This window comes from Phyllobates terribilis, unplaced genomic scaffold (genome assembly GCF_046119375.1).
Source record: "Phyllobates terribilis strain yellow unplaced genomic scaffold, ASM4611937v1 Scaffold_11__3_contigs__length_659146591, whole genome shotgun sequence".
Classification (NCBI taxonomy): domain Eukaryota; kingdom Metazoa; phylum Chordata; class Amphibia; order Anura; family Dendrobatidae; genus Phyllobates; species Phyllobates terribilis.
The window spans coordinates 334266700-334280727 of NW_027362771.1; the positions used below are offsets into that span (position 1 = coordinate 334266700).

Genomic DNA, 14028 nt, shown 5'->3' on the forward strand with positions numbered 1-14028 from the left:
AAGCACCAATTGTTCTCCTATCTCTTTAAGGGTAAAGTCTGTTTTCGCTGTGTCCACACTTTACTCTACACTGATGTTCTGAAACGTCAGTGCAGTGTAAGCAGCGTACCCAAGATCTTAAAACTGTCTGGGTGTTAAGCCAGTTGTACATCACAGTCATACTTCCCAGAGGGAAGATAAACTTGGTTTATTATCATGTCTAACTTCTAGATCTCTGTATACACAGCACTGAACCAGTGCTTGTATATATAAATTAGTAAGCAGTGGTGTTGACTATGCTTCTTCCTCTGGACCCACTGGAACTGCTAAAAACCTTTTTAAAACGGTGATCTCCTTCCCTAAAAAATAATAAAAAGTGAAAATAAACACGTATTTTCTACTTTTCTTTATGTTCCCCTGATGTCAACAAAAAAAGGAATATAAAAATGAAGCCCCACATATCGCGAAAAATGGGGCAAAAATTATTTGGATAGTCATATGAGAAAAAAAGACCTTTTAAAACCGCGTGTATGATGAAACCAAAAAATTTACCTGGTCGGGAAGCGGATGAAATGGCCCGATCGTGAACTGGTTATGTGTCCTAAATAATTAAAATCTCCTCAACAAAATGCTATTTTTGCTGTTTTGTCAGGTGATTACCAGCCTGTTCACACAGGTCAATGATCTGGAACGATTTTGGCCTTTTAAAAAGGGTCTTTAGTGCCCCATTTCATTTCAGATAATAAGTTGGACTCTCACTATCCTGAATTTTATCAATCCTGTTACCTTATCTGAATTGTCGAAGACTTTTTTGTTTTATTTCATTACTGTACGCCTAATATCTTGCTACTGTTTGAATATTGTGTTGCCATTTCATTTTTCTTTTCATTCTAGTCTTTAAGCCAGTATCGGCTTCAGCAAGGCTTTACATCAATCCATATGCAGAAGTTGAACTGCGAACTCCAAAGTTAGATTGGAACATGGAGATTCAGCACATCGCAATAGAACTAACCAAGCCACAGGCAAGTAAAATTCACTTGATATTATCTATACCTTCCACAGAGAGAATTTAAAGGCAACAATGTAATTTTTAAATGATAGGCACTTTTTGCAGTCACAATGTGATTGATTGTATATATTCAACTGTCAATATTGTTTCTTTTCCTAATTTTACTTACAGTACCTGAGCATGATTGACTTGTTGGAGTCTGTGGATTACATGGTTAGGAATGCTCCCTACCGAAAGTTTCGACCAGTAGCAACGTTGAAAGAAGACCCCAGTAAATGGTATGTGCCTACTTTGAGAAATCTTCCTTTTATTCAGGTTTATGTGGCGCCCCTGCGGGTCCAGTCACCACAGAGGTACTGCATCTCAGCCAGAGTTGTGGTACCCCACTCTTTTGTACGGAGGGAGCACTACCCGGGACCAACACATCCACATCCAACACCACATCACTCCAGTAGGGAAGGGCGAGATTGCTCCTGAGGGAGAGCACAGTCCCTGTCCCTGTCTGAGGGGGGAACTAGGTAGAGGAGGTGGGTGGAGGAAGTAGTTTAGTGGAGCACTGAAGGAAGGACTGAAGGTAAAGGGGACCACGTAGAGTGACAGTTGGTGACATGGGTCACATGACAGGTAGTATAAAAAGATGGGTAGAAAGATCTAGAATGTCAGTTAGTCAGTCAGAGCAGTTGGTGACAGGCATCTGTCACAGGGAGTGAAGAGAAAAGGGGTCCTAGGAGTAAGAGCGCAGTAAGTGAGGACTGTTGAAGAGTGAGGGTCCAGTCAGAGGGGCCCAGTAAGAGAAAGAACGAGAGGAGCGAGTGAGTCAGAGAGAAGGGCTCCAGAGACAGAGAAAGGATTATAGGGGCACGGGAAGTGCGGAGTCCACCCGTGCGCCCAAGTTCACGCCAACCGCGAAGGGATCAGGTCGCAGTAGGGGACCGGCCCCAGACTAGTGGAGGACTGCAGGACTCATCTAGCAAACCGGAGGCTGCGGTATCTCTAAGTGCCGTAACCAAAACCACACACATTTGCTGAAAATGTGGCCATATAGGACCAAGGAGACAGAGAGGACGTCGCCCGACAAGGCCCGAGGCCACTGGCTCGGGACACTGTGTGTGAGGTGCAGGGCAGCAGGGCGAGAGCCAGCGCGCAGAGAGACGACCCGGGAAGGTACATAAGAAGGGGGTCCCGATCAAGTGCACCCAAGTTATCTGAGAGTTGGCTGGATCACTTCCCCGGAGGACTCGGGACTCTGTTGCATGTTATAACCTGCTGGCAGTTGTAACCTGGGACATCATAAGAACTGTGAGTAAACACTTGAAGACTGCACCCCACTGTGTCCTTGACTTATTTGCTGCGTCACCTGCCTTGCACAACACCAGCATCCCAAAATCTCCTATTTAACTGCCCTGAGGCCTAGCTCTACCCGTTGAGAGCTGAACTATCTCTGCTGCGTCACCAACTGCCCCAGTGGATCTGAACAGCGGCGGCCACCTAGAACTGCATACCACAGGTGGCGTCACGAAACTTTATCCCCAAAACTTTATAACCCCTCTTTTCATTTGTTATTGACCGCCCTGGGCCACGGACCGGGTCATGCCGCTGTGTCTATCCTAAAAGAACCGACCGGCCCGGCTACCGAGTACCCCACGGCCCCAGGTGGGGTGCGTCATTTACTCATCATCTGTCCCTGTTTTAATTTCTTCCCAGTCAAGACTGATCGGCCATGACTGTGGATAATTTTGATTTTCCTTAGTATGACTTTATTCTTTTATTACCGCAACTATTCATCCATTTGCATTTTACAAACATTAGTCTGTAGTGTATAGTTTAACAATAAAGTGTGAATAATGTTCCTTTTTTTTTTATCAGACACCAACTTTTCTACCCTTGTAAATAAGATCTGTGCATACTTGTATATTGCTTCTACTCACTTGATTAGAAACGGTTTAGAGCCCCCTAGTGATGGCAGCAAGCAGGTGAGATTTTAACCCCCTCTATGCCACAGCCTGTTTTCAGCTTCCTGATCAGGCCAAATTTTTAAATTCTGACCTGTGTCACTTTGTGACAATAACTCTGGAATGCTTCAACATATCCCAGTGAGTCTGAGATTGTTTTTTCTTTTTTTTGTGACACATTATACTTTGTTAGTGGTAAATTTCAATCAATATGATTTGCCTTTTTTAATGAAAATATTGAAAATTTTTTAGAAAAATGAACAATTTTTCAAGTTTGAATTTATATGCCCTCAAAACAAAGTCATACCGCAAAAAAAATCAATAAATAACATTGTTACATGTCTACTTTGTCAGCATCATTTTTTAAACCTAATTTTTTTTTTGTTAGAAGCGTTAAAAATTTAGCTTTATTTTTTTCATTTTTCCAACAAAATTTACAAATCCTATTTTTTTTTTTAGGGACCACTTCACTTTTGAAGGGACTTTTGAGGGTCCTATGTGTCAGAGGACCCCCATACAAAACCTCATTGTAAATATTGCACCCCTCATGGTATTCAAAACCGCATTCAGGAACGTTATTAACCCTTCTGGTGCTTCTCAGGAATAATAGCAAATTAGAAGAAACTAATTTTATATTGCGGGTTTTTCACTAAAATGATGCGTTAGTTCCAAATTTTTAATTTTCACAAGGGTAACAGACAAAAATGGACCATCTAATTTGTTGTGCAATTTCTCCTGAATACACTGATTCACCATATGTAGTGGAAAACTACTGTTTGGGCATACAGAAGGACTCGGAAGGGAAGGAGATATATTTGACTTTTCGCGTGTAGATTTGGCCAAAATAGTCTGCAGATGCCATGTCGCAGTTGAAGAGTCACTCTGATGCCAAAACAGCAGAAAACCCTCAAAAGTGATCCCAGTTTGGAAATTACACCCCTCCAAGAAATTTATCTAGGTGTGTGATGACCATCCTGAACCCACAGTTGCTTCTCAGAATTTTAAAACATCAGTCTGTAAAAATGAAAAATAACTGTTTTCCACAAAAATATTGCTTTAGCCCCAAATTTTTGATTTTCAAAAGAGTAACAGGAGAAAATGGACTGCACAATTTGTGTTTTTAATTTCTCCCGAGTACAACGATACTCAATATGTAGTTTGAATCTACAGTTTGAGCGGACGGCAGGGCTCGGAAGGGAAGGAGCACTATTTTGACTTTATGAGCGTAAATTTGACGGAATTGACTGCATTTGAAGAGCCTCCAATGTGCCAAAGCAGCAGAAACTTTTTGGAAACTACACCCCTCAAGAAATTTATCTAGGAGTTTGGTGAACATTTTGAACCCACAGTTGCTTCCCAAAATCCACAAATCTGGTAATCCAGGAAGACCAGTTTTTTAATGTGTGGGCACTCTTACTGAGCAAATTTCTGGATTGGTAGAGGGTATTCTTAAACCCCTGGTAAATGATACACCCAGTTACATTCTGGACACAACAGACCTATTGATTAAACTAGCAGCAATAGGTCCTCTACCAGAAGGATCCATCCTGGTCGCCATAGATGTGGAACTTTGTACTCTAATATCCCGCACCAGGACGGATTAGATGGCTGCAAAATCTACATTGAAAATTAGGAATTGATGCTGATTCTGTGGTGAAACTTAATAAATTCATCCTCCCCCACAATTATTTGAATTTGATAACAACATATATCTATAGGAGACTGGTACAGTGATGGGAAGTAAAATGGCTCCACAGTACGCAAATCTTTTCATGGCCAAGCTTGAAAGTGACTTTTTGTCCTCATGTCCCATCAGGCCTCTGGCCTACTATCGTTAAATTGATGATATTTTAATCATCTGGACAGAGTCTGAGGATCAGATGAAGATGTTCCATGATCACTAATCAATTTCATCCCACCATCAACTTAACACTCAACTACTCCTCTACTGAAATTAACATTTTGGACACCATCCTTAAGCTTTAACTTTTTGGACATCATCCTTAAGATACAGAACAATGAAATAGAGACATTCCCGTACCGGAAGCCAGTCAACCAACCATACCTTAAATGGGACAGTTTCCATCCTAAACACATAAAAAACTCTATTGTCTACAGCCAAGCCATGAGATACAATCAGCAATGTTCCAACCCTATGGATAGAGACAAACAACTTGGGGCCCTCAGAAAGACCTTTTTAAATCGGGGCTACCATCCAAGAACAATTGTGAACCAGGTTACAAGCGCCACCAGGATATCAAGGAATCACCTCCTACATTACAAAACTAAACAAGAAAGCAGCTGGGTGCCTCAAGTAGTCACCTACAATCCAAATCTGGAGGCGCTAAGGGGAGCTGCATGGAAACTACAACCTTTACAGCAAATAGATGCCCGATTACAATCCATATTTTCAGACCCCCCCACTTCTGTATTTATGCAGCCCCCAAACCTAAGAAGCATCATTGTCAGAATCTCCCTGTCCTCTTCAACAGCTACTGGAACCTTTCCCTGCAACCAGAAAAAAATGTAAAACCTGTCCATTTATAATGACCACGGACAAGATAAAGATCCCCAATTCACATCAGGACATCCCATCCCATCCCATCCCATCACATGCCAGGTACTTTCAGCTGCATCACATCTAATGTAGTGTACTTAATTATATGTACCAAATGTCCAACTGGGGGTCTGTATATTATGGAGACAGGGCAAAAACTTAGAACAAGGATGAATCATCATCGCCACACAATAAAAGAAAAAATAATTGATCTACCAGTGGCAAAACATTTTTGTTTCACTGATCACAGCATCAAGGACATGAAATTATTGGTATTAAAACGTAATTTCAAAGACAGAAGATTCTGGGAATATAAACTTATTACATCCTTTGACACACTCCAATGATGGAATGAATGTGTCGCATGGATTTATGTCATTCTACATCAACTAAGGAATTTGCACTTCAGACCTGTAGTGTCATCACAAAACTCGACCAGACTTCAATCACAGAACAATATAACTTTCACATTCCTTATCTCTGAACTTCTCCAATATTTACGGCCATAACTGTTTATCCCTCTCCTATTTTCAAAGTTCTGCTTCACGTCACTTGTCTCATCTATTGCATTATTTCTATGTCCTATTGTGTATAAATATGTGACTCTTCAGATTTCATGTTATACTATGCCTGATGAAGAGACCTGAGTAGTCTTGAAAGCTTGCAATTTGTTACCATCTTTTCAGTTAGCCATTAAAAGGTATCAACCACTGAGGACTCTCAAATCTAAATAGTAGTCTTGCCAAAATTTTGGAAATTGTTTTTGTGTCCTTTGAGATTTTGATTAAAATCCTACTGTTCAAAGTGGGTGTATTCATTTTTGCTGAGCACTGTGTGTATAATATCAGGTGTGAAATCTTGTGATAAGTACTCTTTAGCATAGGAGGACTCCTCTCTACTACAGAATTTGATCTGTTTAGTCCCTATAAATAGGTCTTACAAACTAAATAAATTGGTACTCAGGAGTGATGAGACCAAGTTAAATGTTTTGGAACTGATGGCTTCAAATCTGTGTGGCGTCACAAAGGTGAGGAATATGAAGAAACATTTATGGTGCCTAAAGTGAAACTTGGTGCGGGCAGTGTCCTTACGTGGTGCTACACAAATTCAGATGTACTGCTCTATATTGAAAGAGAAGATGCTGCCATAGATGTTTGTTATGGATCATTGTCATGTTGGGAAAGTGCACATCTAAGGTCAATTTTGGATTTCTGAAAGGTGAAAGCGATTCAGTAGTCAAATATTATTTGTGTTTTTGGATTTCAGTTTCTCAGTTTTAAAGTAAAAAAAAACTCCCTGACACTCTTATATTTATAATATATAATATATATTTGTGTGTGTATTAATAGCCTCAGCCTATTTTCCACTAAGACCAATGGGGTGTTAGCAAAAATTTGTCTTCGGGGGCATTGGTCTTTTATTCCCTTTATGGCATTGACCAATCATAAGCAATGGGTGTCATGCATAGGAAAAATAAAATAACATGTCTCCAGAGATTCTTAGACCTAATTGCGAGAATTTGTAAAGAGACCCCTCTCTGCACTACTCCCCTTCTCTGCACACAATAACAGTAGATACTGGCAGTGAGATCTGTGAGGAGAGCAGGTCTGGGTGTCCTTACATGTCTCACAGAGAAAGCCGGGTCTGACGTTATCTGGGGCGTTTACTTTTTTTTCCTCCTGCATGACACCACCTCATTATGATTGGGCGTCATCATACAGGGGAAAAAGTACCAGCTGCTAGAGACAGATCTCTGCAAATTCTACTCTGGTCTTAGCGAAAATTATCACAAAAACTTTATTTGCTAATATTTCTGAAAAAGAGCTGAAATTTGAAAAATAAGAATGACATTATATAAAGCTCTACAGCCACTGTTACATGATGTGGCCAGTTTAGTATGCTAAACTTGGTAAAGGGCCTTTTTAAATGCTTCCCAGGAATGCCTCAATCCTGCCCAGCAACTCCTACAAACCAGACAGGACCAAACACTTTTACACAGGTTTTGCACAATTTTTGGCAATTTCCACCTGAGACAACCCTCAATTTACTTTGACAGTCTAGCTAAATTCTAAGGCTGCGTGCCCACAAAGCATTTTCCAAGCGTTTACGCAACGTAAACTCTTGGGAAACACTTGGTAATCCGTCCCCCATGGTCCCCAATGACAAGCCGCAATGTCAATGCCCATGCTGCGCTCAAAAATCCGCAGCATGTCCATTAATTTTGCGGACACTCAGCGTAATCGCCACCATTGACTTGCATTGGACCGCGTGACATCCGCATCACTACATGTGCACAAGCGGATATGACACGGTTCAATGTGCGGATGGTACCCAGGTCTGGAGGAGAGGAGACTCTCATCCAGACCTGGGTACCATAGAAACTGTAAAAAAAAATAATTTAAAATAAAAAATAAAGCTTATACTTACCTTCCGATGTCCTCCCGGTGTTTTCTACCCTTCGTCTGGTCTGCTCTATGGGTCGCGGTGTTATGAAGGACCTGCCATGACGTCATCGAGCCATGTGACCTGTCACATGACTCAATGACGTCACTGCAGGTCCTTCACACCACCGCGAGCAGTGCAAGAGACGGGACGCAGCGGAGAAAACACCGGGAGGACATCAGAAGGTAAGTATAAGCTTTATTTTTTACCATTCTTATTCTTTTTTTTTTTTTTTTTTTAACAAACTTGGTCACACTACTATAAATCCATGCCGGTTGCATGGATTTATATAGTGTGAACAAGTTGTCAAGCACTTTTCCAAGTGATGCTAAAATCGCTTGGAAAAGCGCTTGATAACCCGCATGCAGAAATGCATGCAAAAACAAACGCTTCTACCTGGTGGGAAAAACGCATGTAAAATCCGCATACGTTTTTCCTTCCAGGGAGAAGCCGAAAAAATATGCAGCATTTCTGCATCGTGGGCACTTAGGCTATGTGCCCACGTTGCGGACCTGAAGCATATTTTTTACGCTTCTCCCTGGCGGGAAAATCGCATGCGGATATTACATGCGGTTTTCCCGCCAGGTAGAAGCGTTTGTGAGGCGTCTTTGCATGCATTTCCGCATGCGGGTTATCAAGCACTTCTCCAAGCATCACTTGGAAAAGTGCTTGACAACTTGTTCAGAATGGTAAAAAATAAAAAAATAAACTTTATACTCACCTTCTGATGCATTCTCTGCCCCGTCCGGAGGCTTGAGCGGCTCACGCTGTTGTGTGCAGGACCTGCGGTGACGTCATTGAGTCATGTGGTGGGTCACATGACTCAATGACGTGGCAGGTCCTTCAGACAACAGCGCGACGGAGGGAAAACATCAAAAGATAAGTATAAACTTTATTTTATTCTTTTTTTTACAGGTTCTTTGGTACCCAGGTCTGGATGAGAGTCTCCTCTCCTCCAGACTTGGGTACCATCCGCACATTGATTCCGCAGCGCTTCCGCAAAATTAATGAACATGCTGCGGATTTTTGACCGCAACATATACGCTGCGGAAAAATCCGCAGCATGGGCATTGACATTGCGGAATGCCATTGGGGACCATGGGGTGCGGATATACATGCGTTTTTCAAGCGTTTACGCTGCGGAAATTCCGCAGCATATACGCTTGAAAAACGCTACGTGGGCACACAGCCTTAGCCTAAAGGTTGGCAACTGTCCTATGTGAACATAGCCTAATGCTGATTTCAGCCGTGAAGTGAATAAATGTACCATATATCGAGATTACGCCTTTCCCTGAGAGTCTGGTTTTCTGGTTTTCATGCTGAAACATTGTAGCATACTAGTGGTGTAGCTTGTTGCTGATGTATTTAGCTTCAGTGTTGGACATATATTCACTAATCTGCTGACTTTTCCTAAACTAATGTGCTGAAAATGTATAGGATGAATATACCAAACGTAGAAACTATTAAAACTCTTCATTTTTGGAGTGATTAAACTTGAATTGAAAAGTACCTTTGATAAGAATATCTATAATTGTTTGGAAATAAAATAGATTTAGCAAATTGATTAATTTTCATTAAATAGCTTTTTGTTGTCATTCCTTGTTTTATCTGCAGGTGGAAATATGCAATTACCAGCATCTTGGAAATTCATATTAGACGAAGAACAAAAATGTGGTCTTGGTGTAACATTACACAACACAGGGAAAACCTAAAATGCTACAAAAATGCGTACAAGGCCAAGCTGACCCAAACAAAGGTTCCTGAAGAAACCACAAAGCAGATTCAGGTGACTAAGATGGGCATGATGTACCCATGTGTAACTTATTCTGAATGTAGCATCTAGACCAGGGGTCCTCAAACTACGGCCCGCGGGCCACATGCGGCCCGCGGAGGACTTTCATCCGGCCCGCCGGGCTATGGGCGGAGGAGGGGAGAGCGGTGCCATTGCCTGCCCTTCCCCCCTCTTGCTCAGGGCCCCGGCAGGCGGATACTTGCCTCTCCCCGTGCCTCTGCAGATCCGCTGTTTTCCGTGCTCTGCGCTTCCTGTGACGTCTCAGGTCAGAGGGCGCGGTGACGTCTTTACACCGCGCCCTCCCGAGTGCTGTCACAGGCAGCGCAGAGCGGGACAACGCCGCCGCGACGCTGGAGTCCAGACCGGAGTAGAGCAGCGGCAGCAAGTGAGAAGTGAGGTGAGTATTGGATTTTTTTTTTTTTTTTTTTTAATGTATGGAGGCATAGGTCATTATATGGAGGGTGACATCCTGCAAGGGGTATAATATGGGGGGGTGACATCCTGCATGGGGTATAATATGGGGGGGTGACATCCTGCATGGGGCATGATATGGGGGGAAAGGGACATCCTGCATGGGGCATAATATGGGGGGAGAGGTGACATGCTGCATGGGGCATAATATGGGGGGGTGACATGCTGCATGGGGCATAATATGGGGGGGTGACATCCTGCATGTGGCATTATATGGGGGGGGGTGACATGCTGCATGGGGCATTATATGGGGGGGTGACATGCTGCATGGGGCATTATATGGGGGGGGTGACATGCTGCATGGGGCATTATAAAGACAGGGGAGTGATATCCTGCATGGGGCATTATATGGGGGGGGGTGACATCCTGCATGGGGCATTATATGGGGGGTGACATCCTGCATGGGGCATTATATGGGGGGTGGCATCCAGCATGGGGCATTATAAGGGGGGGAACAGCCTGCATATGACATTATAAGGGGGAAACAGCCTGCCTATTGGGAACATTTACCTGCCCATTGAGGACCTATGCTGCCTATTGGGGACCTATGCTGCCTATTGGGGACCTATGCTGCCTATTGGGGACCTATGCTGCCTATTGGGGACATTTACCTGCCTATTGGGGACCTATGCTGCCTATTGGGTACAGTTACCTACCTATTGAAATACTGGTTGATTTAGCTTTACTTGTTCTTCATTTTAAATATTGTATTTGTTCCTGTATTGTTTTTTTTACTTCAAAATAAGATATGTGCAGTGTGCATAGGAATTTGTTCATAGGTTTTTTTAAAAACTATATTCCGGCCCTCCAATGGTCTGAGGGACCGTGAACTGGCCCCCTGTTTAAAAAGTTTGAGGACCCCTGATCTAGACCCTCTGCTGTTTTAACCTGGGGACCATGACTTAGTGATACAATGTGAAGCATGGATGTAATATTAATACCCCCGAATTGCTTGCATAATTTTAAGTTGGAATACATTTTAACTTGCGGTGCTTTATATATATATATATATATATATATATATATATATATATATATATATATATATATATATATATATATATATATATATATATATATATATATATATATATATATATATATATATATTATAATATAAATAAATCTGAACAATTGGGTCAAAATAGATGTGTGGGAGGGTAGGTTCACATTTATACATGTCTGTATACTGAACAATTGTTTTGATTTCCGTCTTAATCCCTGAAAAACTGGATCCAGACAGAACCCTTCAAAGGAGCCCCAACAGAGAAATTAATTATAATGAAGCAGACAGTCACTTTGGCCTCCGTTTGGCCTCCCTTCTGTTGGTATTTGTCTTTTTAGACCTACTAAACTATTTTTTCCTCCTAAAAAAAAAAAAAAAAAGATGGACACCTACAGACTGGAATGAACGTGAATGGCTCCACAAGTGGTTCTGTCTGAATCCCATTTTTGGGGGATTTAGATGGAAACCCTGATGCAAGTCCTCAAAGTAGAGCACTGCCAGAATGGCAACTTGGCCTGATTGAAATCTGTTTCCACAGTCAGAAAATTGATGGGACATGATTATGAATCTGCGATCAAACTCAATGCTGCTAGCCCAGAACAGCTCCTGAAAATCAGCTTCATTAACGGGATTAGAAATGTTTTATTTTAAAATAATTGCAGCAGAATAGATAAAAGAGTATATCTGTGGGTGTAAATGACCAATTTTATCTCTAAGAATGGTCTGATTGGTCAGAAAATTGTGTGTAAACCATGTTTTAGTCTGAACTCTCTTTTAAATGAGAGAATCATTTTTCTGAAGTGTTTGATTCTTTTAATTTTTTTTGCTATCTTTTGTAGTTTTATTTTAAGGTCAAATTTTCACTGTTTTATTGCCATTTTTGTGTTTTGTTTTTTTCTTCTAGGCTTTGGAAAAGCCTCTTGATGTATTTAATATAATTCTCGCAAGGCAGCAAGCACAAGCAGAGGTAACCTTTTTAGTTATTTAAAGGGAAACCTGCCACCTACCAGTTATTGGGCGGTACAGGGCCTGGAACAGTCACTACTCCTCGCCACGCAGTGAGCCTGCGGTGATTACTTCCCCCTCTACCTTGACTGACAGCCAGCTCTGTAGAGTTATGTCTGCAGACCAGTCAAGAGCAGGGAGAGTAATAACTGCTGTTCTCAATGTATTTTTTTTTATAGAATAAATTATTTCTTTATTCATGGAAGTACGCATCTATGACTACAATTGCTAAATTGCAAATCATTTTAGAAATTTAATGCATTGTTGTTTACACTCTATTTTTAGGTGGTACGGTCAGGTCAGAAGGTGCTGGCGAAAAAGGCTGCACAACCTGGAGAGAAGAAAGGTGGAGGCTGGTTTGGAGGATTCTGGGGGAAGAAAGAAACAGCTAAAAAAGAAGACTCTGAAGAGCTTTCTGTACCTGAAAGTAATTTTTAACACAAATTATAAATCCTTACCCTATTTACTTTTGTTAAAAAAGAGATCATACTAGTAACTAAGGGGTCCTTTTTCAGAGCCAAATGCCTTTTTTTCTGCACTGTGTCAGAAGCCTAGATATAGCAGGCTCTTGGCTAACAATCTGGGTCGGACAAACCTTTTGTTTTTTTGCTGTTTAAATTGTTGACTATATTGGTCAATAGTGACTTCTGCATCCAAGTGATTGGGGGCCTCACTATGTCACCCAATCAAGCCTCCCTTTTTGAACCCCCTGTGATTCAATCGCAAGTTTCTTATGGATTGAATTTTGCAACCTTGGGCCTAGTAGAGACAGTGTTGTAATAGCGGGTTATTTATCTACATAATGAATATTGAGAAAAAAAGCAATGCCAGGATCCCTGTTTTTACTTGTCCCATCTCCTACAAAAATGAATAAATAACAATCAGAAAGACTTGCGTACCTCAAAATGGTATCAAAGAAAATCCAATTGTCACACACACACAATAAATCCCCTCAGACAGAAAAATAAAAATGTTATGCGTCGTCAGTACGTTGATTATATTGCACGGGGAACATTGCAAAAAGACACTGCAAGAGTTGCAATTAATATTTATTTCATTATTTTTTTAGTTCAAAAATCCTCCCAAGTAAAGAGCAATCCCAAGACATAACAAATGCATCCTGCAAAAAACATCCCTCACAGAGCTTCTTCAAAAGAAAAATAAAAAAGTTATGACTCTTGAAATATGACAACACAAATAACAAATTATTATTAAAAGATTTGCAACACTTGTGCAGTAAAAACTTGTCTAAATGTAGTATTGTTGCAGTCCTTATAACCCACAGAATACATTAGGATGTTAATTATGGGCTCGTTGAATGGTGTAAAATTTACAAGGGTAAAAACCGCTGCACTCTAAAGTACCAGCAAAGTGGAAGATATTTCTGAAATCTCATGCACAGGCTACTTATTTTTTCCTTGCAGATTTGAGCCATCAAAGTATTTTTTTTTTTAAATGTGCAGCTTGTCAATTCTTTCAGCTTTTTTGCTTCATTTTCACTCATTCAAATTAATAGGGAAAGAACTCATGTAAAAATGCATCAAAGGCGTACTTAGGCTGTGTGCCCACGTAGCATTTTTCAAGCGTATATGCTGCGGAATTTCCGCAGCGTAAACGCTTGAAAAACGCATGTATATCCGCACCCCATGGTCCCCAATGGGATTCCGCAAGTTCTATGCACATGTTGCGGATTTTTCCGCAGCGTTTATGCCGCGTTCAAAAATCCGCAGAATGTCATTTAATTTTGCGTTTCCGCAAGCGGAATTGCCTTAGTCCAATGCATAAAAAACGCAAGGCAATTCCGCATGTGGAAAA

General features: G+C 41.2%; 1 protein-coding gene across 4 annotated transcripts in view; it reads left to right on the forward strand.

Annotated features, from left to right (window-relative positions):
* VPS13C (vacuolar protein sorting 13 homolog C) overlaps window positions 1-14028 on the forward strand; it is a 328945-nt gene that overhangs the window by 89583 nt on the left and 225334 nt on the right. For all 4 annotated transcript variants that reach the window (XM_073652734.1, XM_073652732.1, XM_073652731.1 and 1 more), the window contains 5 exons: window positions 874-1001; window positions 1160-1266; window positions 9554-9725; window positions 12113-12175; window positions 12499-12640. In XM_073652734.1, the coding sequence (XP_073508835.1) occupies window positions 874-1001; window positions 1160-1266; window positions 9554-9725; window positions 12113-12175; window positions 12499-12640 (612 nt within the window). The remainder of the gene's footprint in view (window positions 1-873; window positions 1002-1159; window positions 1267-9553; window positions 9726-12112; window positions 12176-12498; window positions 12641-14028) is intronic.